Source organism: Pristiophorus japonicus, chromosome 3, assembly GCF_044704955.1.
Source record: "Pristiophorus japonicus isolate sPriJap1 chromosome 3, sPriJap1.hap1, whole genome shotgun sequence".
NCBI classification, from domain to species: Eukaryota; Metazoa; Chordata; class Chondrichthyes; family Pristiophoridae; genus Pristiophorus; species Pristiophorus japonicus.
In genome coordinates, this window is record NC_091979.1 from 235,119,068 (window position 1) to 235,146,538 (window position 27,471).

General features: G+C 47.7%; 2 protein-coding genes across 2 annotated transcripts in view; one reads left to right on the plus strand and one right to left on the minus strand.

Moving 5' to 3' along the window:
• The window catches only part of LOC139260184 (slit homolog 1 protein-like), a 369,573-nt gene that overhangs the window by 222,692 nt on the left and 119,410 nt on the right, over positions 1 to 27,471 (plus strand). The window contains exons 10-14 of the mRNA XM_070876446.1: positions 5,127 to 5,198; positions 13,877 to 13,948; positions 14,862 to 14,933; positions 22,090 to 22,233; positions 23,043 to 23,206. Coding sequence (XP_070732547.1) covers positions 5,127 to 5,198; positions 13,877 to 13,948; positions 14,862 to 14,933; positions 22,090 to 22,233; positions 23,043 to 23,206 — 524 coding nt within the window. The remainder of the gene's footprint in view (positions 1 to 5,126; positions 5,199 to 13,876; positions 13,949 to 14,861; positions 14,934 to 22,089; positions 22,234 to 23,042; positions 23,207 to 27,471) is intronic.
• LOC139260176 (uncharacterized) overlaps positions 1 to 27,471 on the minus strand; it is a 412,192-nt gene that overhangs the window by 148,323 nt on the left and 236,398 nt on the right. The gene's annotated exons all lie outside the window — the stretch shown is intronic.

The following is a 27,471-nucleotide window of genomic DNA, read 5'->3' on the forward strand; positions in this document are numbered from 1 at the left end:
ATCGGTTCCGGTCCTGCCCAGGTGCAGACCGTCCGGTTTGTACTGGTCCCACCTCCCCAGAACCGGTTCCAATGTCCCAGGAATTTGAATCCCTCCCCCTTGCACCATTCCTCAAGCCACGTATTCATCTGAGCTATCCTGCAATTCCTACTCTGACTAGCAGATGGCACTGGTAGCAATCCTGAGATTACTACCTTTGAGATCCTACTTTTTAATTTAGCTCCTAACTCCCTAAATTCAGCTAGTAGGACCTCATCCCTTTTTTTTACCTATATCGTTGGTACCTATATGGACCACAACAGCTGGCTGTTCACCCTCCCACCCCAGAATGCGCTGCAGCCGCTCCGAAACATCCTTGACCCTTGCACCAGGGAGGCAACATATCATCCTGGAGTTTCATTTGCGGCCGCAGAAACGCCTCTCTATGCCCCTTACAATTGAATCCCCTATCACTATAGCTCTCCCACTCTTTTTCCTGCCCTCCTGTGCAGCAGAGCCATGGACTTGGCTGCTATTGCCTTCCCCTGATGAGCCATCTCCCCCAACTGTATCCAAAGTGGGATATCTGTTTTGGAGGGAGGTGACCTCAGGGGACCCCTGCACTACCTTCCTCCCACTGTCTGCCTTTGAAACCTTTACCTGCGGTGTGACCAACTCACAAAACGTGCTATTCACGACATCTTCAGCATCGTGGATGCTCCAGAGTGAATCCATCCGCAGCTCCAGTGCCGTCATGCGGTCTGTGAGGAGCTGCAGCTGGATACACTTCCTGCACACGTAGTAGTCAGGGACACTGGAAGTGTCCCTGATTTCCCACATAATACAGGAGGAGCATGACACGAGTCTGGGCTCTCCTGCCATGACTTAACCCTTAAATTAACCTAAAGGTTTCTTACTGATAAGAAAAAGAAAAAGATCAAATATCCACCAACCAGCTAATCACTTACCCCCTTGGCTGTGACGTCACACTTCGATTCCTTCTTACTTCTTTGTTTACCTCCTGCCCCTGCACAAGCTGGCCGCTCCCTGAACTGCCGCTGCTCCAACTTCCGCCGCCGCCCTTTATGCTCCCGCTCTCGCGATGCTGTGGCCGTTCCCCGAACTGCACTCCGGGTGCAGCAGCGCCGCCTGTGATCCCGCTGCTGGGAGGCTAAGGCTGCAGGATTGCTTGAGGTCAGGACTACTGTCGTCTGTGCCGATCGGGTGTCCGCACTAAGACCAGTATCCACATGGTGGTCCTTGGTTAATGTGGAATCACCAGGTCCGATGAAGAGTGGTGAACCGGCCCAGGTCAAAGCCCCCGTGCTGTAAAAGTCCCATGCCCGGAAGGTGACACCCCCCTCCCCCCACAACAGGGCGCTGCCCCAAAGATTCTTAACCTGAAGTCAAAACTGCTACCAACTGGTGCCTAAGTGTCAGCTGGTACTGCTCTCGCTTGTGGGTAATAAATTGTGGGCTGAGGTCCCACATCCAGGGCTTGAGGACATAGTTCGAGCTGTCAGCCCAGTGCAGTGCCGAGGGAGCACTGTATTATCAGAGGCCCTGTCCTGCCTTGTTATACCGAGGCCACATCTGCTTGTCCCTTTGAATGGATGAACCTCTGTTGCATATGTATAATATAAGTATACTCCCTGTACACTCAATGCACAGTTACATAAGACTACTGAATGTACCTTCACACTGTATACACCATGCTTGTATCACCAGAGGGTGCAACTGGTGGAGACCTAGAGGTCACCTGTACACGACAGGTAACCAGGTATAAAAAGGAGCTCACCATACTGTAACCTCACTGAGGAGCTATAATAAATGGACTAAGGTCATCACAGTTCAAGTAAAATACCTTGCCTCGTGGAGTCATTTTTCGAGTGCTTACGGATACAATAACCTCCCCTTAACCAACATCACCAAAAGCAGGTCAACTGATCAATCATCTGATTGCTCTTTCATAGAATCATAGAATAGTAGAACACAGAAGGAGGTCATTCAGCCCATCTAGTCTGCGCCGCCTCTCTCTCTTGAAGAGCAACCCAGTCAGTCCCACCCTCCCGCTCTTTCCCCACATCCCTGCAATCTTTTCTCCTTCAAGTATTTATCCAATTCCCCTTTGAAGGCTACTATCGAATCTGTATCTACCACCCTATCAAGCAGCGCATTCCAAATCCTAACCACTCGCTGCATAAAAAAGTTTTTCCTCATGTCACCTCTGGTTTGTGAGAACTTACTGTGTGAAAAGTGGCCAACGTGACAAGCAATGCACCTTAAATTAATTTGAAGCGCTTTGAGATGTTTTCGAGCGATGCACTATGGTTTTGTACAAATTCTTTGCCCTTTGATTAAGATTCTGGGCACCACCGAAAGGTCAAGCCAAGCCTTGTAAAGAGCGGTAAGATAAGTGAAAGAAAGAAGGGACTTGCATTTATATAGCCCCTTTCATGACCACCGGATGTCTCAAAGCACTTCACAGCCAATGAAGTACTTTTTAAAGTGTAATCACTGTTGTAATGTGGGAAACACGGCAGCCAATATACACACAGCAAGCTCCCACAAACAGCAATGTGATAATGACCAGATAATCTGTTTTAGTGATGTTGCTTGAGGAATAAATATTGGCTAGGACACTGGGGATAACTCCCCTGCTCTTCTTCGAAATAGTGCCATGGGATCTTTTACAACCACCCAAGAGATCAGACGGGGCCTCGGTTTAATATCTCTTCCTAAAGACGGCACCTCTGACAGTGCAGCGCTCCCTCAGCACTGCACTGGGAGCATCAGCCTAGCTTTTGTGCTCAAGTCCCTGGAGTGGGACTTGAACCCACAACCTTCTGACTCAGAGGCAAGAGTGCCAACCACTGAGCCATGGCTGATAACATATCAGAAAGCAGAGATCCTGGGAGAAGCTCAGAGCTGGGAGGGGGCGGGAAGATAAAGGATTGATAAAACCGCAGGATGGAGTTTATAGCACAAAGCAATCTAAATTTGACATGAATTCTGCAGTCTCTCAGCCTGCATGGATGGGGGTGAGGAAACAGTAAGACCTAATACTGTAGCGTTTGATTGTTTTCCAGATAGGAGCGATCCTAATGCGATAGGAAGACTAGTTTGGATCGCTCCGCCCCACTCGCAAATCAGAACCTTATTGTCAGATCCAAGAGTCTGATGACTAACATCAGCTGGCTCCTTTCTGCTGATCTCACTTAATCCTGTTACAACTGTACTGGTTCTGCCTCACCGAAAATTAAAAATAGGAAATTATGGTTATTGTGGGAAAGAAGATGTTTTTGTTGAAGTTACGGGAACTCCCCTCCCCTTTCCTCTGTGCGGATTAAAGCTGGGAGTAACGCAGGTAGTTTCCCGGCGGCTGAGTGTAAGAAGCTCGATGGGGAGCTGGGCCCCACAGATCAGGAGCCTGTATGGCCCCAGCCTTGGCCAGGGACGGAGTGGGCTGTCCTCAGCCCGACCGACCCCATAGAGAGCCACACCCGCTCACAGCACCTCCTGGGCCAATGGAGGGCGGTTCTCCTAGGCTCAGCTCGCCATCAAACCGGTCCTGCAAAAGTGTATGTGTATGAGTGTGTGTGTGTGAGTGTGTGTGTGTATGAGAGTGTGTGTGAGTGTATGAGTGTGTGTATGAGTGTGAGTGTGTGTGTGAGAGAGTGTGAGTGTGTGTGAGTGTGAATGAATGTGTGTGTGAGTGAGCGAGTATGGGTTTGTGTGGGTGTCTGTGAGTGTGTATGTCTGGGTTTGGGTTTGTGTGGGTATCTGTGAGTGTGTGTGCCTGTGGGTGTGGGTTTGTGTGATTATCTACGAGTGTGTATGGTTGTGTGTTTAGAGAAAATCAGGCTAATTTGTGATGACTGCTGCGGTCAAATAACCGGTCAGCATTCACTGTCCAGGCTCATATAAAACGATTGGCCACTTGGGCAAGATGCGGGATGAAACTTGGCACGGGGGAGGGACCCTTATCCTAACACGAGATAGCAGCTTGACGAGTAAGAGGAGGAAATTGGAAAATCAAGTAACATGACGTGTTCTACAGACACAAGTGGAGATGTAAGGGGCAATTTTCCAACATTACACTTCCTACACGAGGGGGCGTAACAGGGGGCGGAGGAGGGGTGGCAGCAGGAGATAGAGTGGAGGGGGAGTGAGGGGCTGGGAGTCAGAAGGAAGAGGGAGCACAAAATGTAGGTGGAGGAAAGAAAGAAAGACTTGCATTTATAATAGCGCCTTTCACGACCACCGGACATTTCAAAGCGCTTTACAGCCAATGAAGTACTTTTGGAGTGTAGTCACTGTTGTAATGTAGGAAACGCGGCAGCCAATTTGCGCACAGCAAGCTCCCACACATAGCAATGTGATAATGACCACATAATCTGTTTTTGTTATGTTGATTGAGGGCTAAATATTGGCTCAGGACGCTGGGGAGAACTCCCCTGCTCTTTGAAATAGCGCCATGGGATCTTTTACATCCACTTGAGAGAGCAGACGGGGCCTCGGTTTAACGTCTCATGCAAAAGACGACACCTCCAACAGTGTGGCGCTCCCTCAGCACTGCACTGGGAGTGTCAGCCTAGATTTTTTTTATGTGCTCAAGTTCCTGGAGTGGGACTTGAATCCACAACCTTCCTGACCCAGAGGCTACCTATTGAGCCACAGCTGACACTGAATAATTACATCGGAAGGGAGCAGGACAGACTGGAGAAGCTGGGGTTGTTCTCCTCGGAGCAGAGAAGGTTCAGGGGAGATTTAATAGGGATGTTCAAAATCTTGAGGTTTTTGATAGAGTAGATAGGGAGAAACTGTTTCCAGTGGCAGGAGAGTCCGGAACCAGAGGGCACAGATTTAAGGTAATTGGCAAAAGGACCAGGGGAGAGATGAGAATCATTTTGTTTTGTTCTAATGTTAATTTACAAACATGAAACTCTGTGGTATGTTAGGAATATGAAATTCCTGCGTCTGCAGTTGTGGTAGAGATATTTTAAACGGGGTACGGTCTACGTTAACGTATCAGAGTGCAGGATTTAATATGCGCCCATGAAGTGTTTGTGCGATAACATCGCTGGCAGTAATTCGCAGCCTCGGTTTCCAATCATACTCATCGTTCTATTTCACTTTCAATCCAGACGACTGGAACAGAATGGAATCAAGTCGGTTCCACCGGGAACGTTCACTCCGTATAAAAAGCTGCGACGGATGTAAGTATACCCCCCTCTCCCTTTCTCGTCCTTCTTTGAAATGAAAAGTAGAGAAATAGAATTGAAAAGTAGGGAGGTTATGCTAAACCAGTATCGAACCTTGCATAAACCTTACTCCGTACAGTTCTGTTCGCCATATTATAAACAGGATACAGAGGCATTGGAGAGAGTGCAGAGAAGATTTACAAGAATGATACCAGAAATGCGAGGGTATACCCATCAAGAAAGGATGAAAAGGCTGGATCTCTTTTCTCTTGAAAAAAGAAGGGTGAGGGGTGACCTAATAGAGGTCTTTAAAATTATGAAAGGTTTTGATAGATAGAGAGACTGTTTCCACTTGTGGAGAAGAGCATAACTAGCGGCCATCAATATAAGATAGTCGCCAAGAAATCTAATAGGGAATTCAGAAGACTCTTTACCCAGAGAGCGGTGAGAATGTGGAACTCGCTACCACAGGGAGTGGTTGAAGTGAATAGTATCGATGCATTTAAGAGGAGGCTGGACAAGCATATGAGGGAGAAGGGAATAGAGGGTTATGCTGATAGATTTAGATGAGGAAAGATGGGAGGAGGCTCGAGTGGAGCATAAACGCCGGCATGGACTGGTTAGACCGAATGGCCTGTTTCTGTGCCGTATATCCGATGTAATTCCTCAACAACCGTCCGTTCAGTTACAAACTAGCATTTACAGTCAGAACTAAGTTTGGGGTGGTAGGGGCCATGTTACTAAACTCGTACCCCAAAGGTCATGAGTTTAAATCACATACTAGAGAAATACCACCAACGATGCCTCCGCAAGATCCTACAAATCCCCTGGGAGGACAGACACGCCAACGTTAGCGTCCTCAACCAGGCCAACATCCCCAACATTGAAGCACTGACCACACTTGATCAGCTCCGTTGGGCAGACCACATTGTTCGCATGCCAGACACGAGATTCCCAAAGCAAGCGCTCTACTCGGAACTCCTTCACGGCAAACAAGCCAAAGGTGGGCAGAGGAAACGTTACAAGGACACCCTTAAAGCCTCCCTGATAAAGTGCAACATCCCCACTGACACCTGAGAGTCCCTGGCCAAAGACCGCCCTACGTGGAGGAAGTGCACTCGGGAGGGCGCTGAGCACCTTGAGTCTCATCGCCGAAAGCATGCAGAAATCAAGCGCAGGCAGTGGAAAGAGCGTGCGGAAAACCAGCCTCACCCACCCCTTCCCTCAACGACTGTCTGTCCCACCTGTGACAGGGACTGTGGCTCTCGTATTGGACTATTCAGCCACCTAAGGTCTCATTTTTAGAGTGGAAGCAAGTCTTCCTCGATTCCGAGGGACTGCCTATGATTGATTGATTGATTGATTGATTGGCATGTTGTGAAACTGAGTTCAGTAATTCTGGTAATTTGTGGGCTGGATGTAGGAAAATCATGAAATCTTACAGCACAGAAGAAGGCCATTTGGCCCATCGGTCCTGTGCTGGCTCTTTGCAAGACCCATGCAATTAGTTCTGCACCCCGTGCTCTTTCCCCATAGCTTTGAAATTTTTTCCATTTCAAATATTTATCCAATTGCCTTTTGAAAGTTATTATTGAACCTGCCTCTCCCGCCTTTTCAGGCAGCACATTCCAGATCACATGCGTAAAAACAATGCTCCTCATCACCCCCCTCTGGTTCTTTTGCCAATTATTTTTATTCTGTGTCCTCTGGTTACTGACCACCGCCCCTAGCCGCCACTGGAAGCAGTTTCTCCTTATTTCACCTTATTTACTTTTATCAAAACCCGTCGTAATTTTGAACCCCCTCTATCAAATGTCCCCTTGGTCTTCTCTGCTGTAAGGAGAGCGACCCCAGCTTCTCCAGTCTCTCCACGTCACTGAAGTCCCTCTTCCCTGGGATCAGTCTGGGAAATAATCTCTGCAGGAGGGCTGATCGTGACAACTCCTGGATTGTTGTAAAACTCAACTGGGTTCATCAATGTCCTTCAGGGACGGGATCCTGCAGCCTTTGTTCAATCTGGTCTGCACGTCACTCCAATCCCACACAATGTTGATGCCCTCAGGGGAGGGACAATAGATAAGAAAGAAAGACTTGCATTTATATAGCACCTTTCACGACCACCGGACGTCTCAAAGCGCTGTACATCCAATGAAGTACTTTTGGAATGCAGTCACTGTTGTAATGTGGGAAACGCGGCAGCCAATTTGCACACAGCAAGCTCCCACAAACAGCAATGTGATAATGACCAGATAATCTGTTTTTAGTGATGTTGATTGAGGGATATATATTAGTCAGGACACTGCGGATAACTCCCCTGCTCTTCTTCAAAATAGTGCCATGGGATCGTTTACGTCCACATGAGAGAGCCGACGGGGCCTCGGTTTAACGTCTCATCTTAAAGACGGCACCTCCGACAGTGCAGCACTTTTGTTTTTTCATAAATATACTTTATTCATATAAAAATTTTCACGATACATTGGAAAATAATTCAGTACATTGCAGTCAGCAATTCCATACAATTTGGATGCTGACAGCAGTTCCATACAATGCACTTGCATACATTTCATTTCAAGGTACAGTTTAGTACAAATAGCAAATCACATTACATGTAGTACTGTGCAAATAACAGTATTACATGGAGCAGATTTACATTACATTCCAGGATACATTTCAATACCAGTCACAAATCACATTACATACAGCACTATGCAGATGAAAGCAGTACACAGAACAGATGAGAATACATTTACATTTCTTTACAAGTGACTAAACAGTGCAGAGAGAAAGACCTTCCTGATCATGGTTACTCTCCTGCCAGATATGCAGATTTTTTATGTGTTCAAGTTCCTGGAGTGAGATTTGAACCACACAACCTTCTCACTCAGAAGTGAGTGTGCTACCCACTGAGCCACAGCTACATCCTTACCAGCACTACCCCATCCAAAAAACAAATAATTTAAAAAACAGGATGTATATTATCCCATGTCAGTGTCAGCTGTGGCTCAGTCGCCAGCACACTCGCCTCTGGGTCAGAAGGTTGTGGGTTCAAGTCCCACTTCAGGGACTTGAGCACGTAATTCTAGGCTGACACTCCCAGTGCAGTGCTGAGGGAGCGCTGCACTGTCGGAAGTGCCGTCCTTAGGATGAGACGTTAAACCGAGGCCCTGTCTGCTGTCAAGTGGACATAAAAGATCCCATGGCACAATTCTGAAGAAGAACAGGGGAGTTATCCCTGGTGTCCTGGGGCCAATATTTATCCCTCAGTTAACACAACCAAAAACAGATGATTTGGTCATTATCACATTGCTGTTTGTGGGAACTTGCTGTGCGCATATTGGCTGCTGTGTTTCCCCCATTACGATAATGACTACACTCCAAAAGTATGTAATTGACTGTAAGGTGCTTTGAGATGTCCGGTGGTCGTGAAAGGCGCTATAGAAATGTACGTCTTTCTTTTCTTTTATGTTTATTCTGTCATTGTTACCACAGCAACACCAGGCACCAGATCCAGACGAAGGGTCATAGACCCGAAACGTTAACTCTGTTTCTCTCTCCACAGATGCTGCCTGACCCGCTGAGATTTCCAGCATTTTCTGTTTTTATATCAGATCCAGAGTTCCTTGTTTTCAAATCCCTCGCCCCTCCCTATCTCTATAACCTCCTCCAGCCCTACACCCCTCCCTATTTCTGTAACCTCCTCCAGCCCGACACCCCTCCCTATCTCTGCAACCTCCTCCAGCCCTACACCCCTCCCTATCTCTGTAACCTCCTCCAGCCCGACAACTCTCCCTATCTCTGTAACCTCCTCCAGCCCCACACCCTTCCCTATCTCTGTAACCTCCCCCAGCCCTACAACCCTCCAAGATGTCTGCACTCCTCCAATTCTGGCCTCTTGCGCATCCCCTGATTACCATCGCTCCACCATTAGCGGCCGTGCCTTCAGCAGCCGGGGTCCTAAGCTCTGCAATTCCCTCCCTAAACCTCTCCGCCTCTCTCCCCTCCTTTAAGTTGCCCCTTAAAACCGACCTCTTTGACCAAGCTTTTGTGTTACCTGTCCGAGTAGATCCTTATGTGACTCGGTGTCAAATGTTGTTTGATATTCGCTCCTGTGAAGCGCCTTGAGACATTTTACTGCATTAAAGGCGCTGTATAAATGCAAGTGGTTGTTGCTGTCGGAAGAATACATTTACTTGCCTTTATTCGCTCAGACATAGAATACAAGAGCAGGGGGTCATGCTAGAACTGTATAAAACACTAGTTAGGCCACAGTTCTGGTCACCATATTACAGGAAAAATATGATTGCACTAGGGAGGGTGCAGAGGAGATTTACGAGGATGTTGCCTGGACTGGAGAATTTTAGCTATGAGGAAAGATTGGATAGGCTGGATTTGTTTTCTTTGAAACAGAGGAGGCTGAGGGGAGACCTTATTGAGGTGTATAAAATTACGAGGGGGCTAGATGGAGTGGATAGCAGAGGGGTCAACAACCAGGGGGCATAGATTTAAAGTAATTGGTAGGAGGTTTAGAGGGGATTTGAGGGGAAATTTCTTTACCCAGAGGGTGGTGGGGGTCTGGAACTCACTGCCTGAAAGGGTGGTAGAGGCAGAAACCCTCACCACATTTAAAAAGTACCTGGATGTGCACTTAAAGTGTCGTAATCCACAGGGTTACGGACCTATAGCTGGGAAGCGGACATGACAGACCAAATGGCCTCCTTCCGTGCTGTACATTTCTATGATTCTATAATTTGTCCCGAGAAAATGAATTATTTCACAATATTATTCACTGAGGTCCAGAGGGAGTTTACTGGAGCAGTAGTGCCAAGGTCGATGAGATTATTTTGTTCTCTCAAAAACCTGATCATTAAATTTTCAGGCGCGAAAGCCTGATAAATGATATATAAAATCAGGCACGAGACAGCGCGATAAGGAAAAAGCACAGGAACCTCCACTCAAGCGCTGGTAACTATGGGGATTTGCGTGCAACAGGCTAATATCTTTTCTTCAGAGACTGCGGTTGTTCAGTAGACCATTGAAATAATTTTTTTTTCTCTTTCTCCGAATCCCTTTTATTCGCTTCCCTTTGCATCTGGGTTTTAGCCATACTCACTTGTCTGACTTGCTCCCAGGCCTCAGCCTGGCCTTTAGAAGGTGAGGAAGGACATACTGGCCTGGGAGGGGGGGATGCAGCACAAACTGACCAGAATGATACCGGGGGGGCTAAAAGGGTTACATCGTTAGGACAGGCTGCATAAATTTGACGTGTATTCCTGTGAGTTTAAATGGTTGAGGGCAAAGTGTGGCCAGTTTATGTGCCTGGCCTGTTCATTTCAATGCTCGGAATATTGAAGGTGGTGGATGGGGTGCCAATCAAGTGGGCTGCTTTGTTCTGGACGGTGCCGAGCTTCTCACTCCTGACTTGTGCCTTGTAGATGGTGGAAAGGCTTTGGGGAGTCAGGAGGTGAGATACTCCAATCTGAGCATATCATAGGAACAGCAGCTCATTTATGGTGTGAAGTGCTTTTGGATATTTCTATGTGATAAAGTGTCATATAAGAGCAAATATTAATAGGTTTTGTAGATAATTTGTCTTTCTTTCAACAGCAGGATATGTAGCCGTGTTAAAGCCGTGTTAAACATAGGAACAGGAGGAGGCCATTCAATCCCTCGAGCTGTATCCATCATTCAATGAGATCATGACAGATCTTCGACCTAACTCCACCCACCTGCCTTAGCTCCATATCCCTTAATATACTGGGCTAGCAAAAATCTATCGATCTCAGATTTCAAATGATTAATTATCCCGCAGCATCGACTGCTTTTAGTGGGGGCGAGTTCCACACTCGCACCACCCTTTGTGTGAAGAAGTGTTTCCTAACATCTCTCCTGAATGGCCCGGCTCTGGTTTTAAGGTTATGTCCCCCCTGTGCTAGACTCCCCCCACCAGTGGAAGAAGTTTCTCTCTATCTACCCGAGCAATTCCTTTCCGAATCCTAAGAAACCTCAATCGAATCACCCATATTCCAGGGAATACAGGCCTCGTTTATGTAAAAACTTCCCATAATCTAACACTTGGAGCCCTGGGGACATTCCTGTGACTATGTGCTGCCCTCCTTCTGTAATGTGTGCACCTGTGAGGATGCTCACAGGTCGGTCGTCATCATCATAGGCAGTCCCTCGGAATCGAGGAAGACTTACTTCCACTCTTAAAATGACTCCTTAGGTGGCTGAACAGTCCAATGCGAGAGCCACAGTCCCTGTCACAGGTGGGACAGAAAGTCGTTGAGGGAAAAGGTTGGTGGGACAGATTTGCCACCACCTCCTTCCGCTGCCTGCGCTTGATTTCTGCATGCTCTCGGCGATGAGACTCGAGGTGCTCAACGCCCTCCCGGATGCACTTCCTCCACTTAGGCCAGGGACTCCCAGGTGTCAGTGGGGATGTTGCACTTTATCAGGGAGGCTTTGAGGGTGTCCTTGTAATGTTACTGCTGCCCACCTTTGGCTCGTTTGCCGTGAAGGAGTCTCATGTCTGGCATGCGAACTATGTGGCCTGCCCAGCGGAGTTGATCAAGAGTGGTCAGTGCTTCGATGCTGGGGATGTTGGCCTGGTCGAGGACGCTAACGTTGGTGCGTCTGTCCTGCCAAGGGATTTGTAGGATCTTGCGGAGACATCGTTGGTGGTATCTCTCCAGTGACTTGAGGTGTCTACTGTGGTCCATGTTTCTGAGCCATACAGGAGGGCAGGTATTACTACAGCCCTGTAGACCATGATCTTGGTAATGTGCAGTGTGATTGTTAAACCTTTTGCTCATAAACCAACTAGCTCTTAATAGCAATGTGTTGCTATGAATTCTTAAGCAAAGAACACATGAAGCAAATTCATTACACCTTCCAAGGCCACTATATTCTTGCTAAGGTGCGGAGCCCAGAACTGTACACAGTACTCCAGATGTGGTCCAACCAGGGCTTTGTATAGCTGTAGTGTCTGCGTGATGTTTGTCAGGCCAAAGAGCAAAGTAACCTGCGTCTTACAGCTCCTTACTCAAGCGAATCTAATGTCCCTCATGAATATTTTATACATCGCGTAAAATTAACTGGCGGGAGATGCTGATTGAATTCTGGTGCCGACTCCCTCTCCTCGGTTTACCATCTGTTAGATTAAGGAACAGCAGACGGGAAGCCGCCAACACCGTGACTCTCCCCCCTCCCCCTCCCCCTAGGGCCTGGGCCCAATTTAAACAGCGAGGAACAAATGTAACCCAGGGGACGTAACTGCGATATTTAAATTCATTCTTGGGGAATGCGAGTGTCGCTGGCAAGGCCGACATTGATTGCCCCTGAGAAGCTGATGATGGACCTGCTTCCTGATGTGGTTTATATAAGAACATAAGAATTAGGAGCAGGAGTCGGCCATTCGGCCCCTTGAGCCTGCTCCGCCATTCAATAAGATCATGGCTGATCTTCTACCTCAACTCCACTTTCCTGCACTGTCCCCATGTCTCTTGATTCCCTTAATATCCAAAAATCTATCCATCTCTGTCTTGGATATACTCAATGACTGAGCCTCCACAGCCCTCTGGGGTAGAGAATTCCAAAGATTCACCACCCTCTAAGTGAAGAAATTCCTCCTCATCTCAGTCCTAAATGGCCGACCCCTTATCCTGAGACTTTGACCCCTGGTTCTAGACTCCCAGCCAGAGGAAACATCCTCCCTGCATCTACCCTGTCGAGCCCTGTAAGAAATGTATATGTTTCAATGAGATCACCTCTCATTCTTCTAAACTCTAGAGAATATAGGCCTAGTCTACTCAATCAGTCCTCATAGGACAATCCCCCCATTCCAGGAATCAATCTGGTGAGCCTTTGTTGCACTCCCTCTATGGTAGGTATCTCCTTAGGTAAGGAGACCAAAACTGTACACAATACTCCAGATGTGGTCTCACCAGGGTCCTATATAATTGCGGTAAGACGTCTTTACTCACACTCAAATTCTCTTATAATAAAGGCCAACATACCATTTGCTTTCTTAATTGCTTGCTGTACCTGCATGTTAACTTTCAGTGATTCATGTACAAGGACACCTAGGTCCCTCTGAACACCAACATTTCCCAATCTCTCACCATTTAAAAAAATACTCTGCATTTTTATTTTTCCTATCTTAGTGAATAACTTCACATTTCTCCACATTATATTCCATTTGCCATGTTCTTGCCCACTCACTTAGCCTGTCATAGAATGTACAGCACAGAAACAGGCAATTTGGAACAGCCTCCACAACATGTCTCCTCTCACCCTACTTTTCTACGAGATGCACTGCAGCAACTAGCCAAGGCTTCTTCGGCAGCACCTCCAAAACCCGCGCCCTCTACCACCTAGAAGGACAAGGGGAGCAGGAGCATAGGAACACCACCACCTCCAAGATCCCCTCCGAGTCACACACCATCCTGACTTGGAAATATATCGGCCGTTCCTTCATCATCGCTGGGTCAAAATCCTGGAACTCCCTCCCTAACAGCACTGTGGGAGCACCTTCACCACACGGGACTGCAGCGGTTCAAGAAGGCGGCTCACCACCACCTTCCCAAGGACAATTAGGGATGGGCAATAAATGCCGGTCTTGCCAACAGCACCCACATCCCGAGAATGAATATATTAATAAAAGAAAATGCTAAAGCTTTTCTCTTCTCTTCCAGAGATCTCAGCAACAATCAGATCGCTGAGATTGCACCCGATGTGTTCCAGGGACTGCGATCACTCAACTCTCTGTGAGTATTCGTCAGGGAGACTGGAGGATGGGGAGGGGGGGGGCGCCAAGAACATTTAAAATAAAAAGGGCAGTTCACGCGGCCTGACCTGTCATTCTATTCACACCGACATGCACACAATCCGTAATCACCGCACAATACCCCTGTGCTTGCTGCCCCGTGTCCTAACACGCACCGAGTCCTGCTCACCCATCACCCCTGTGCTCGCTGTCCCGTGTCCTAACTCACACCGTGTCTCACTCACCTATCACCCCCTGTGCTCGCTGCCCTGTGGCCTAACTCACACCAAGTCCCTATCACCCCCTGTGCTCGCTGACCTACATTGGCTCCCAGTTAAGCAATGTCTCGATTTCAAAATTTCATCTTTGTTTACAAATCCCTCCATGGCCCTCGCCACTCCCTATCTCTGTAATCTCCTCCAGCCCCACAACCCCATGAGATGTCTGCGCTCCACTAATTCTGCCCTCCTGAGCATCCCTGATTATAATCGCTCAACCATCAGTGGCCGTGCCTTCTGTTGCCTAGGCCCCAAGCTCTGGAACTCCCTGCCTAAACCTCTCCGTCTCTCTACCTCTCTTTCTTCCTTCCAGACGCTTCTTAAAACATACCTCTTTGAACACCTGCACTAATTTCTCCTTATGCGGCTCGGCGTCAAACTTTTATCTCATAATACTCCTGTGAAGCGCCTTGGGGCGTTTCACTACTTAAAGGCGCTATATAAATACAAGTTGTTGTTGATGATACCCATTAGGGAGCCATCTTCCAAGGGGCCCGGAAGCCTTGGCCATCGCAGCGCGCCCACGATACGCACTGGCGGCAGGGGTGAAGGGTCGTGACCTCGGAAAATGACCCTGCCTCACCTCCGCTGTTGTGTCCCTGTCTTTAACAATCCCTTTGCCTCCTCTACTTGCAGGGTCCTGTATGGAAACAAAATCAATGAGCTTCCGAAAGGAGTGTTTGACGGACTCTACGCTCTACAACTGCTGTGAGTGTTTTGGCCACTTCAAATAGGCACAACCATAAATGTCGCCATTTCGGGAAGGGTGGGTGGGGAAGTTCTTGGGTTGAGGTTTCGTGACCTCACGCTCATCATTATGGGGACGCGGCACGATGAGAGTGGCGGGCATTGCTGTCGCTTTGTGGCCTTGCCATTGTTGCCCGGTGTAATGTACGACCTGTAAGCATGTTCACAAGTTTGTAGAGCTGTTGCTCTATGCAGGAGTCCTCCCTTTATTTATTGGGGACTTGGCCTGGAGGGTGTTGCACAGAGCAGTCCCGTGCAATCGGTTTTTAAGTCGGTTCACGGACTCCCAGGCCGGCTGCAATTTCTGCGGTCTGGAAGAGTCCGTGTTCCACGTGTATGTACAGTGTGTGACGACTACGTGTGCGGGAAGTGTATCCGCCTCGAGCTCCTGACGGTCCGCGTTGCGGAGTTGGAGCTGAGGGTGGATTCACTCTGGAGCATCCACGATGCTGAGAATGACGTGAGTATCACGTGTAGTGAGTTGTCTTACCGCAGGAGAAGGGTCCACAGCCAGATAGGGAATGGAAGACCAGCAGGAAGAGTAGTGCAAGGAAGGTAGTGCAGGGGTCCCCTGTGGTCATCCCCCTGCAAAACAGATACACCGCTTTGAGTACTGTTGGGGGGGATGACTCATCAGGGGAGGGCAGCAGCAGCCAAGTTCATGGCACCATGGCTGGCTCTGTTGCACAGAAGGGCAGGAAAAAGAGTGGGAGAGCGATAGTGATAGGGGATTCAATGGTGAGGGGAATAGATAGGCGTTTCTGCGGCCGCAACCGAGACTCCAGGATGGTATGTTGCCTCCCTGGTGCAAGGGTCAAGGATGTCTCGGAGCGGGTGCAGGACATTCTGAAAAGGGAGGGAGAACAGCCAGTTGTCGTGGTGCACATTGGTACCAACGACATAGGTAAAAAAAGGGATGAGGCCTACGAAACGAATTTAAGGAGCTAGGAGCTAAATTAAAAAGTAGGACCTCAAAAGTAGTAATCTCGGGAAATTAGGGGTGCATGCAATAAAGGAGTAGCAGTTATAATGGGTGACTTTAATATGCACATAGATTGGGCGAGCCAAACTGGAAGCAATACGGTGGAGGAGGATTTCCTGGAGTGCATAAGGAATGGTTTTCTAGACCAATATGTCGAGGAACCAACTAGGGGGGAGGCCATCTTAGATTGGATGTTGTGAAATGAGAAAGGATTAATTAGCAATCTCATTGTGCGAGGCCCCTTGGGGAAGAGTGACCATAATATGGTGGAATTTTGCATTAGGATGGAGAATGAAACAGTTAATTCAGAGACCATGGTCCAGAACTTAAAGAAGGGTAACTTTGAAGGTATGAGGCGTGAATTGGCTAGGATAGATTGGCGAATGATACTTAAGGGGTTGACTGTGGATGGGCAATGGCAGACATTTAGAGACCGCATGGATGAACTACAACAATTGTACATTCCTGTCTGGCGTAAAAATAAAAAAGGGAAGGTGGCTCAACCGTGGTTATCAAGGGAAATCAGGGATAGTATTAAAGCCAAGGAAGTGGCATACAAATTGGCCACAAATAGCAGTGAACCCGGGGACTGGGAGAAATTTAGAACTCAGCAGAGGAGGACAAAGGGTTTGATTAGGGCAGGGAAAATGGAGTACTTGAAGAAGATGAAGAAGCTTGCAGGGAACATTAAGGCGGATTGCAAAAGTTTCTATAGGTATGTAAAGAGAAAAAGGTTAGTAAAGACAAACGTAGGTCCCCTGCAGTCAGAATCAGGGAAAGTCATAACTGGGAACAAAGAAATGGCAGACCAATTGAACAAGTACTTTGGTTCGGTATTCACTAAGGAGGACACCAACAACCTTCCGGATATAAAAGGGGTCAGAGGGTCTAGTAAGGAGGAGGAACTGAGGGAAATCTTTATTAGTCGGGAAATTGTGTTGAGGAAATTGATGGGATTGAAGGCCGATAAATCCCCAGGGCCTGATGGACTGCATCCCAGAGTACTTAAGGAGGTGGCCTTGGAAATAGTGGATGCATTGACAGTCATTTTCCAACATTCCATTGACTCTGGATCAGTTCCTATCGAGTGGAGGGTAGCCAATGTAACCCCATTTTTAAAAAAAGGAGGGAGAGAGAAAACAGGGAATTATAGACCGGTCAGCCTGACCTCAGTAGTGGGTAAAATGATGGAATCAATTATTAAGGATGTCATAGCAGTGCATTTGGAAAATGGTGACATGATAGGTCCAAGTCAGCATGGATTTGTGAAAGGGAAATCATGCTTGACAAACCTTCTGGAATTTTTTGAGGATGTTTCCAGTAAAGTGGACAAGGGAGAACAATTTGATGTGGTATATTTGGACTTTCAGAAGGCTTTCGACAAGGTCCCACACAGGAGATTAATGTGCAAAGTTAAAGCACATGGGATTGACGGTAGTGTGCTGACGTGGATTGAGAACTGGTTGTCAGACAGGAAGCAAAGAGTAGGAGTAAATGGATACTTTTCAGAATGGCAGACAGTGACTAGTGGGGTACCGCAAGGTTCTGTGCTGAGGCCCCAGCTGTTTACATTGTACATTAATGATTTAGACGAGGGGATTAAATGTAGTATCTCCAGATTTGCGGATGACACTAAGTTGGGTGGCAGCGTGAGCTGCGAGGAGGATGCTATGAGGCTGCAGAGTGACTTGGATAGGTTAGGTGAGTGGGCAAATGCATGGCAGATGAAGTATAATGTGGATAAATGTGAGGTTATCCACTTTGGTGGTAAAAACAGAGAGACAGACTATTATCTGAATGGTGACAGATTAGGAAAAGGGGAGGTGCAACGAGACCTGGGTGTCATGGTACATCAGTCATTGAAGGTTGGCATGCAGGTACAGCAGGCGGTTAAGAAAGCAAATGGCATGTTGGCCTTCATAGCGAGGGGATTTGAGTACAGGGGCAGGGAGGTGTTGCTACAGTTGTACAGGGCCTTGGTGAGGCCACACCTGGAGTATTGTGTACAGTTTTGGTCTCCTAACTTGAGGAAGGACATTCTTGCTATTGAGGGAGTGCAGCGAAGATTCACCAGACTGATTCCTGGGATTGTGGGACTGACCTATCAAGAAAGACTGGATCAACTGGGCTTGTATTCACTGGAGTTCAGAAGAATGAGAGGGGACCTCATAGAAACGTTTCAAATTCTGACGGGTTTAGACAGGTTAGATGCAGGAAGAATGTTCCCAATGTTGGGGAAGTCCAGAACCAGGGGTCACAGTCAAAGGATAAGGGGTAAGCCATTTAGAACCGAGATGAAGAGAAACTTCTTCACCCAGAGAGTGGTGAACCTGTGGAATTCTCTACCACAGAAAGTAGTTGAGGCTAATTCACTAAATATATTCAAAAGGGAGTTAGATGAAGTCCTTACTACTCGGGGGATCAAGGGGTATGGCGAGAAAGCAGGAAGGGGTTACTGAAGTGCATGTTCAGCCATGAACTCATTGAATGGCGGTGCAGGCTAGAAGGGCTGAATGGCCTACTCCTGCACCTATTTTCTATGTTTCTATGTGAGGTTGCAGCCCCTCTTCCACTCAAATTCTGGTTGCACTTCAGTCCCTCGCTCCTGACCTTTGGGCACCCTGTGTGGAGGGGAGCGGGCAGGTCGGAAGGCCTCCTCGTAGGACTGCTCCTGGGCATGGCCAAGGTGGCCATCAACTGGTCCAGGCAGCGGGCGGTCGAGGGTGTTGTTCAGCCTGACTGCCTTCCTCTCTTCTGCACTTATATCCGAGTCAGGGTGTCCCTGGAGATGGAGCATGCGGTGTCCACCGGTACGCTCGCGGCCTTCCGCGAGAGCTGGGCGCCAGAGGAATTGGAGTACACCATCACCCCCGGCAACCAAATTTTTATTTGATCCTTAATGTCTAAAGTTTAATTTGTTTAAATTTGTCGGTTTTGGTGCCCCTTTAATCGGGGGCACTTGATTTACAGTTTACACCAAAATAGTTGTAGAGCTGTTACATTGTGAGTGGCTTAGCCAGTCATGTGATGTTCACAAGCCACAATAAAACCTCAGTCCGTTAGGTCTAGGCCATCGATGATGAGGTATGCAGTTGTGAGCCTAGTGGTTGAAGTGGTAATGTGTAGTATGATTGTTAAACCTTTGTTAATAAACCAGCTAGTTCTTAATAGCAATGTGTTGCTATGAATTCTCAAGCAAAGAACCCATGAAGCAAATACATTACATCCGGCTCCTAGCGCTGGTCAGTCTGGGCGGATCCCGTCGCTGATTCAGGTGGATAAGCGGGGTTCCCATGTCCGCTGTCGATTTTGGGGCTGCACTTGGGTGGGGGGGGAGAGGAACGAGCGGCCTGGGCGCCTTGACCCATGTCAGCGGAGAATCCCGAAGGCGTGTGCTCCTCTTTATTCCCCGTTGTGGGCCAAAGGGGAGCAAGAGGGCAAGCTCCAGGCTTCACAAACCCCAGCCTGACTGCTGCCTCCCTCTGGCTGAACCCTACCTGCAGTTATCGGGGTTTGCCCACTACCATCATCGGACCAAGGGAGTGCTGGGTGAGCGGTACAATTTTATGGGGATGCAGGAACAGAGAGACATAAGAACATAAGAAATAGGAGAAAGAATGGGCCATACGGTCCCTCGAGCCTGCTCTGCCATTTAATACGATCAAGGCTGATCCGATCATGGACTCCGGTCCAGTTCCCTGCCCGCTTCCCATGACCTCTTATTCCCTTATTGGTTAAGAAACTGTCTATTTCTGTCTTAAATCCATTCAATGTTCTGGCTTCCACAGCTCTCTGAGGCAGTGAATTCCACAGATTTACAACCCTCTGAGAGAAGAAATTTCTCCTCATCTCAGTTTTAAATGGGCGGCCCCTTATTCTAAGATTATGCCCTCTAGTTCTAGTCTCCCTTATCAGTGGAAACATCCTCTCTGCATCTACCTTGTCAAGCCCCCTCATAATCTGATATGTTTCAATAAGATCATCTTTCATTCTTGGAGTGTACTTATACAAATCTTTGAAGGTGGTAGGGCAAGTTGAGAAGGCTGTTAAAAATGCACATGGGAACCTTGGCTTTATTAATAGAGGCATAGAGTACAAAAGCAAGAAGCTATGCTAAATTTTTGCAAAACATTGGTTAGGCCCCAGCTGAAAACATTGGTTGCTCCCATTCTGAGCGCCACACTTTAGGAAGGATGTCAAGGCCTGAGAAAATGGTGCTAGGGATGAGGGACCTCAGTTATGTGGAGGGGCTGGAGAAACTGGGATTGTTCTCCTTAGAGCAGAGAAGGCTAAGGGGAGAATTGATAGAGGTGTTCAAAATTATAGAGGGTTTGATAGTGAATAAGGAGAAACTGTTTCCAGTGGCAGGAGAGTCGGTAACCAGAGGGCACAGATTTAAGATCATTGGCAACAGAACCAGAGGCAACACGAGGAAACATTTGTTTATGCAGCGAGTTGTTGTGATCTGGAACGCGCTGCCTGAAAGGGCGGTGGAAGCAGATTCAATAGTAACTTTCAAAAGGGAATTAGATAAATACTCGAAGAGAAACAAAATTAAAGGGCTGTGGTGAAAGAACGGAGGGGGAGTGGAAAGCGCTTCAGAAGAGCCAGCACGGGTGTGATGGGCCAAATGGCCTCCTTCTATGCTGTAAGAGACAGTGGTGGTGGAAGGGAGCCAGCTCGATCTTTGGTCACGGCACAACGTCACGATGCTAATCAGGCTCGGCCCTGGAAAGGGACCGGCACTCTCGCCGGGTCTGTCAGGCTGCGCGCAGCTGATCGAAGTCGGCTGGGAGGAAATCCACCCCCTTGTGTTCCCCGAGTACTATCCGGGCTTGCCCCCGGCAGTGTTGGCTGCTCCCCAGACGCTGTTGTGATATAGTTTGCGTCTTTTACTTAATGTTTTCTTATTGTCCTCTTCGCCCCCTCCCCCCTTTATAGAAACATAGAAAATAGGAGCAGTAGTAGGTCATTCGGCCCTTCGAGTCTGCACCGCCATTCAATATGATAATGGCTGATCCTCTATCTCAATACCATATTCCCGCTTTTTCCCCATACCCCTTGATGCCTTTTGGGTATAGAAATCTTATTTATCTCCCTCTTAAATATATTCACTGACTTGACCTCCACCGCATTCTGTGGTAGAGAATTCCAGAGGTTCACCACCCTCTGATTGAAGAAATTTCTCCTCATCTCAGTCCTAAATTTCCTACCCCATATCCTAAGACTGTAACCCCTTGTTCTAGACTTCCCAGCCACGGGAAACATCCTCCCCGCATCCAGTCTGTCAGAATTTTATATGTTTATATTCTCTCTCCTAACCTCGCCCTCACTGAGCTATGGTTTCACAGGCATCGGCCCCACAGATTAGCCATACTTAGCACGAGCTTAGACGGGGGGGGGGGGGGCGGCGTGGTAGGGAACCAAAATTGTGGCGTTCCCACTCCACCGTTGGAAGTGTGATGGAGCAGAAACTCCCGACTGCTGACCGGCAGCCCGCTGACCTCGCCCCGTTTGAGTACCAGGAAACACTTGAATCATCTGGTCAATGAGATCATAAATAAATAAAACTAGGCTGAGGGAGGAAAGTGGAGTGGAGGGCGAAGATCAGCCATGATCTTATTGAATTAAAAACAGAGACTGCTGGACATCTCAGCGGGTCAGGCAGTATCTGTGGCGAGAAAAACAAAGAGTTAATGTTTCGGCTCAACGACCCTTTGTCAGAACTGCCGAGTGTTCGGAAACAACAGATTCTTAAGGAGCACTGAAAGGGGAAGGGGAGGAAAGAACAAAAGGGAAGGTCTATGATAGGGTGGAAGACAGGAGAGATTAGAGAGACAAAAGGGATGATGGGCGTACTTGAGATGGTAACAGCAGAAGTTAGAAAAAGGCTAGTCTTGATAGGGTGTGAATGGCAGGATAATTACCAGCTGCCATTGGAGACAAAGAGAGAAAAAAATGACATAAGATCGGGGGAGGGTTGGGGGGTGAGCCAAATATGGGCAGAGGTTATGGTCTGAAATTGTTGAACTCGATATTCTTATTGACTGGGGGAGCAGGCTGATAAGATTTCCACTGCAGGAGTCTGGTCCGTCCACACCGATGTGATGACGTCATTTACCTTTTTCTCTTTAGGCTTTTGAATGCTAATAAAATCAACTGCATTCGGGCAGATGCCTTTCAGGATCTACAGAACCTCAGCCTCCTCTCGCTGTATGACAACAAGATTCAGACTCTGGCCAAAGGAACCTTCGCCTCACTCCGAGCTATTCAGACACTGTATGTACTTGCCACAAGCTTCATCTTTCATATATTGTGGGGCTTTCTTATTCAGGTCTATAGTCTACTCAATATACATCTTTGCAATTCTGCAAGTGTTCGATAGGGTAGGCGTAGAGAAGATGTTTCCACTTGTGGGGGAGATCAGAACTAGGGGCCAAAACAACAACAACAACTTGTATTTATATAGCGCCTTTAACATAGTGAAACATCCCAAGGCCCTTCACAGGAGTATGAGGAGATTTTCTTTTTAAATTTGACACTGAGCTGCAGAAGTAGATATTAGTGCAGGGAAAAGGTAGGTTTTAAGGAGCGTCTTGAAGGAGGAAAGAGAGGTAGGGAGGCGGAGAAGTTTAAGCAGGGAGTTCCAGAGCTTGGGGCCTAGGCAACAAAAGCCACAGGGGAGCGATTATAATCAGGGATGCTCAAGTGGGCAGAATTAGAGGAACGCAGACATCTCTGGGGGGGTTGTGGGACTGTAGGAGATTACAGAGATAGGGAGGGGCGAGGGCCATGGAGGGATTTGTAAACAAGGATGAGAATTTTGAACATAAGATAGTCACTAATAAATCCAATAGGGAAATCAGGAGAAACTTCTTTACTGAGAGAGGGGTAAGTAAAATTACGTAGATGTATTTAAGGGAAAGATAAGCACATGAGGGAGAAAGGAATAGCAGGATATGTTGAGCGGGGTGAGATGAAGAGGAGTGGGGGGAGACTCGTGTTGAGCATAAATACCAGCATAGTTTCTGTGCTGTGAATTTTATGTAATCATCTTTGTCTTGGTTCTCTTTCCCCTCCTGTCCAAGGCACTTGGCCCAAAACCCCTTCATCTGCGACTGCCACCTCAAATGGCTTGCCGACTACCTTCGCTCCAATCCCATCGAGACCAGCGGGGCGCGCTGTGCCAGTCCGAGGCGGCTGGCCAACAAAAGGATCGGGCAGATCAAGAGCAAGAAGTTCCGATGCTCAGGTACGGTCTGACCCGCTACGGTGTGAAGGCACGGCTCGGTGGGACGTGACCGGGGGCGTCGGGATGTTTCAAACCGCGCGAGGAGCCACCGACCGTGGGGTGTGGTGGCGTAGTGGTTATGTTACTGGACTCGTAATCCAGAGGCCTGGACTCATCATCATAGGCAGTCCCTCGGAATCGAGGAAGACCTGCTTCCACTGTTAAAATGAGTCCTTAGGTGGCTGAACAGTCCAGTACGGGAACCGCAGTCCCTGTCACAGGTGGGATAGATAGCCGCTGAGGAAAGGGGTGGTTGGGACTGGTTTGCCGCACGCTCTTTCCACTGCCTGCGCTTGGTTTCTGCATGCTCTCGGCGATGAGACTCGAGGTGTTCAGCGCCCTCCCGGATGCACTTCCTCCACTTAGGACGGTCTTTAGCCAGGGACTCCCAGGTGTCAGTGGGGATGGTGCACTTTATCAGGGAGGCTTTGAGGGTGTCCTTGTAACGTTTCCTCCGCCCACCTTTGACTCGTTTGCGGTGAAGGAGTTCCAAAGAGCACTTGCTTTGGGAGTCACGTGTCTGACATGCAGACAATGTGGCCTGCCCAGCGGAGCTGATCAAGTGTGGTCAGTACTTCAATGCTGGGGATGTTGGCCCGAGGACGCTACTGTTGGACGAACAATCCAGTAGATCGGGAGTTCAAATCCCACATGGCCAGTTTGGGAATTTGAACTCACCTTAAACAATCTTGGAGATAAAGGGCTAGACTTTCTCTAAAGGCCTTCAACGCCCGATTGCCTGCTGAGAAGCACCACTAACGTTCGGCGAGAAAAGCTGGTGAGAATTTCTGTTTTTATGATTAATGTAAGTAAAACTAATTGCCCGGCAAGAAAATGGGCATTGCACACTCATTGTCGACGGTTTTCTCGGTGGGTAATGTAGTGTATGGAGAAAGAGACTGAATACCGTGAGCTCAAAGTAAAGTGTGACCTTAGTCTTTTATTGCAGGTCTCCAGAGTGCCTCTCTAACCTGTGAAGCACTCTTAAATACCTGTTCTCCCAAGGGATTATGAGATCCCTTGGGACTCTGGGGAATGAGCCCTCTGGTGGCTGTACAGAGTATATACATAGAAACATAGAAAATAGGTGCAGGAATAGGCCATTCTGCCCTTCGAGCCTGCACCGCCATTCAATAAGATCATGGCTGATCATTCCTTAAGTACCCCTTTCCTGCTTTTTCTCCATACCCCTTGATTCCCTTTGCCGAAAGGGCCATATCTAACTCCCTCTTAAATATATCCAATGAACTGGCATCAACAATTCTCTGCGGCAGGGAATTCCACAAGTTAACAACTCTCTAAGTGAAGAAGTTTCTCCTCATCTCAGTCCTAAATGGCCTACCCCTTATCCTAAGACTATGTCCCCTGGTTCTGGACTTCCCCAACATCGGGAACATTCTTCCCGCATCTAACCTGTCCAGTCCCGTCAGAATTTTATACGTTTCTATGAGATCCCCTCTCATCCTTCTAAACTCCAGTGAATAAAGGCCCAGTTGATCCAGTCTTTCCTCATATGACAGTCCAGCCATCCCTGGAATCAGTCTGGTGAACCTTCGCTGCACTCCCTCAATAGCAAGAATGTCCTTCCTCAGATTAGGAGACCAAAATTGAACACAATATTCCAGGTGAGGCCTCACTAAGGCCCTGTACAACTGCAGTAAGACTTCCCTGCTCCTATACTCAAATCCCCTAACTATGAAGGCCAACATACCATTTGCCTTCTTTACTGCCTGCTGTACCTGCATGCCCACTTTCAGTGACTGATGAACCATGACACCCAGGTCTCGTTGCACCTCCCCTTTTCTTAATCTGCCGCCATTCAGATAAGATTCTGCCTTTGTGTTTTTGCCCCCAAAATGGATAACCTCACATTTATCCACATTATACTGCATCTGCCATGCATTTGCCTACTCACCTAACCTGTCCAAGTCACCCTGCAACCTCTTAGCGTCCTCCTCACAGCTCACACCGCCACCCAGTTTAGTGTCATCCGCAAACTTGCCGATATTACACTCAATTCCTTCATCTAAATCATTAATGTATATTGTAAAGAGCTGGGGTTCCAGCACTGAGCCCTGCAGCACTCCACTAGTCACTGCCTGCCATTCTGAAAAGGACCCGTTTATCCCGACTCTCTGCTTCCTGTCTGCCAACCAGTTCTCTATCCACGTCAATACATTAACCCCAATACCATGCGCTTTGATTTTGCACACCAATCTCTTGTGCAGGACCTTGTCAAAAGCCTTTTGAAAGTCCAAATACACCACATCCACTGGTTCTCCCTTGTCCACTCTGCTAGTTACATCCTCAAAAAATTCCAGAAGATTCGTCAAGCATGATTTCCCTTTCATAAATCCGTGCTGACTTGGTCCAATCCTGTCACTGCTTTCGAAATGCGCTGCTATTTCATCCTTAATGATTGATTCCAACATTTTCCCCACTACTGATGTCAGGCTAACCGGTTTTATAATTACCCGTTTTCTCTCTCCCACCTTTTTTAAAAAGTGGTGTTACATTAGCTATCCTCCAGTCCATAGGAACTGATCCAGTATCGTTAGACTGTTGGAAAATGATCACCAATGCATCCACTATTTCTAGGGCCACTTCCTTAAGTACTTTGGGATGCAGACTATCAGGCACCGGGGATTTATCGGCCTTCAATCCCATCAATTTCCCTAACACAATTTCCCGCCTAATAAGGATATCCTTCAGTTCCTCCTTCTCACTAGACCCACTGTCCCCTAGTACATTCGGAAGGTTTTTTGTGTCTGCCTTCGTGAAGACAGAACCGAAGTATTGGTTCAATTGGTCTGCCATGTCTTTGTTCTCCATTATAAATTCACCTGAATCCGACTGCAAGGGATCTATTTATAGAAGCTTTCAGTTAGCTCTTATGTTCACTGCTAGCTTCCTCTCATACTCTATTTCCCGCCTCTTAATTAAACCCTTTGTCCTCCTCTGTTGAATTCTAAATTTCTCCCAGTCCTCAGGTTTGTTGCTTTTTTTAGCCAATTTATATGCCTCTTCTTTGGCTTTAACACTATCCTTAATTTTCTTTGTTAGCCATGGTTGAGCCACCTTCCCCGTTTTATTTTTACTCCAGACAGGGATGTACAATTGCTGAAGTTCATCCATGTGATCTTTAAATGTTTGCCATTGCTTATCCACTGTCGACCCTTTAAGTATCCTTTGCCAATCTATTCTAGCCAATTCACGCCTCATACCGTCGAAGTTACCTTTCCTTAAGTTCAGGACCCGAGTTTCCGAATTAACTGTGTCACTCTCCATCTTAATAAGGAATTCTACCCTATTATGGTCACTCTTCCCCAAGGGGCCTCGCACAACAAGATTGCTAATTAGCCCTTCTCATTACACATCACCCAGTCTAGGATGGCCAGCTCCCTGGTTGGTTCCTCGACATATTGGTCTAGAAAACCATCCCTAATACACTCCAGGAAATCCTCCTCCACCACATTGCTACCAGTTAGGTTAGTCCAATCAATATGTAGATTAAAGTCGCCCATGATTACTGCTGTACCTTTATTGCACACCTCCCTTATTTCTTGTTTGATCCCATCCCCAACCTCACTACTACTATTTGGTGGCCTGTACACAACTCCCACTAGCGTTTTCTGCCCTTTGGTATTCCGTAGCTCCACCCATACCGATTCCACATCATCCAAGCTAATGTCCTTCCTTACAATTGCATTGATTTCATCTTTAACCAGCAACGCCACCCTGCCTCCTTTTCCTTTCTGTCTATCCTTCCTAAATGCTGAATACCCTTGGATGTTGAGTTCCCAGCCTTGGTCCCCCTGGAGCCGTGTCTCCGTGATGCCAATCACATCGTATCCGTTAACTGCTATCTGTGCAGTTAATTCATCCACCTTATTCCAAATACTCCTCACATTGAGGCACAGAGCCTTCAGGCTTGTCTTTTAGAATTTTGCTGTAATGTGGCCCTTTTTGTTTTTTGCCTTGGGTTTCTCTGCCCTCCGCTTTTACTATTCTCCTTTCTATCTTTTGCTTCTGACTCCATTTTATTTCCCTCTGTCTCCCTGCATAGGTTCCCATTCCCCTGCCATATTAGTTTAACTCCTCCCCAACACTAGCAAACACTCCCCCTAGGACAATGGTTCCGGTCCTGCCCAGGTGCAGACCGTCCGGTTTGTACTGGCCTCACCTCCCCCAGAACCGGTTCCAATGCCCCAGGAATTTGAATTCCT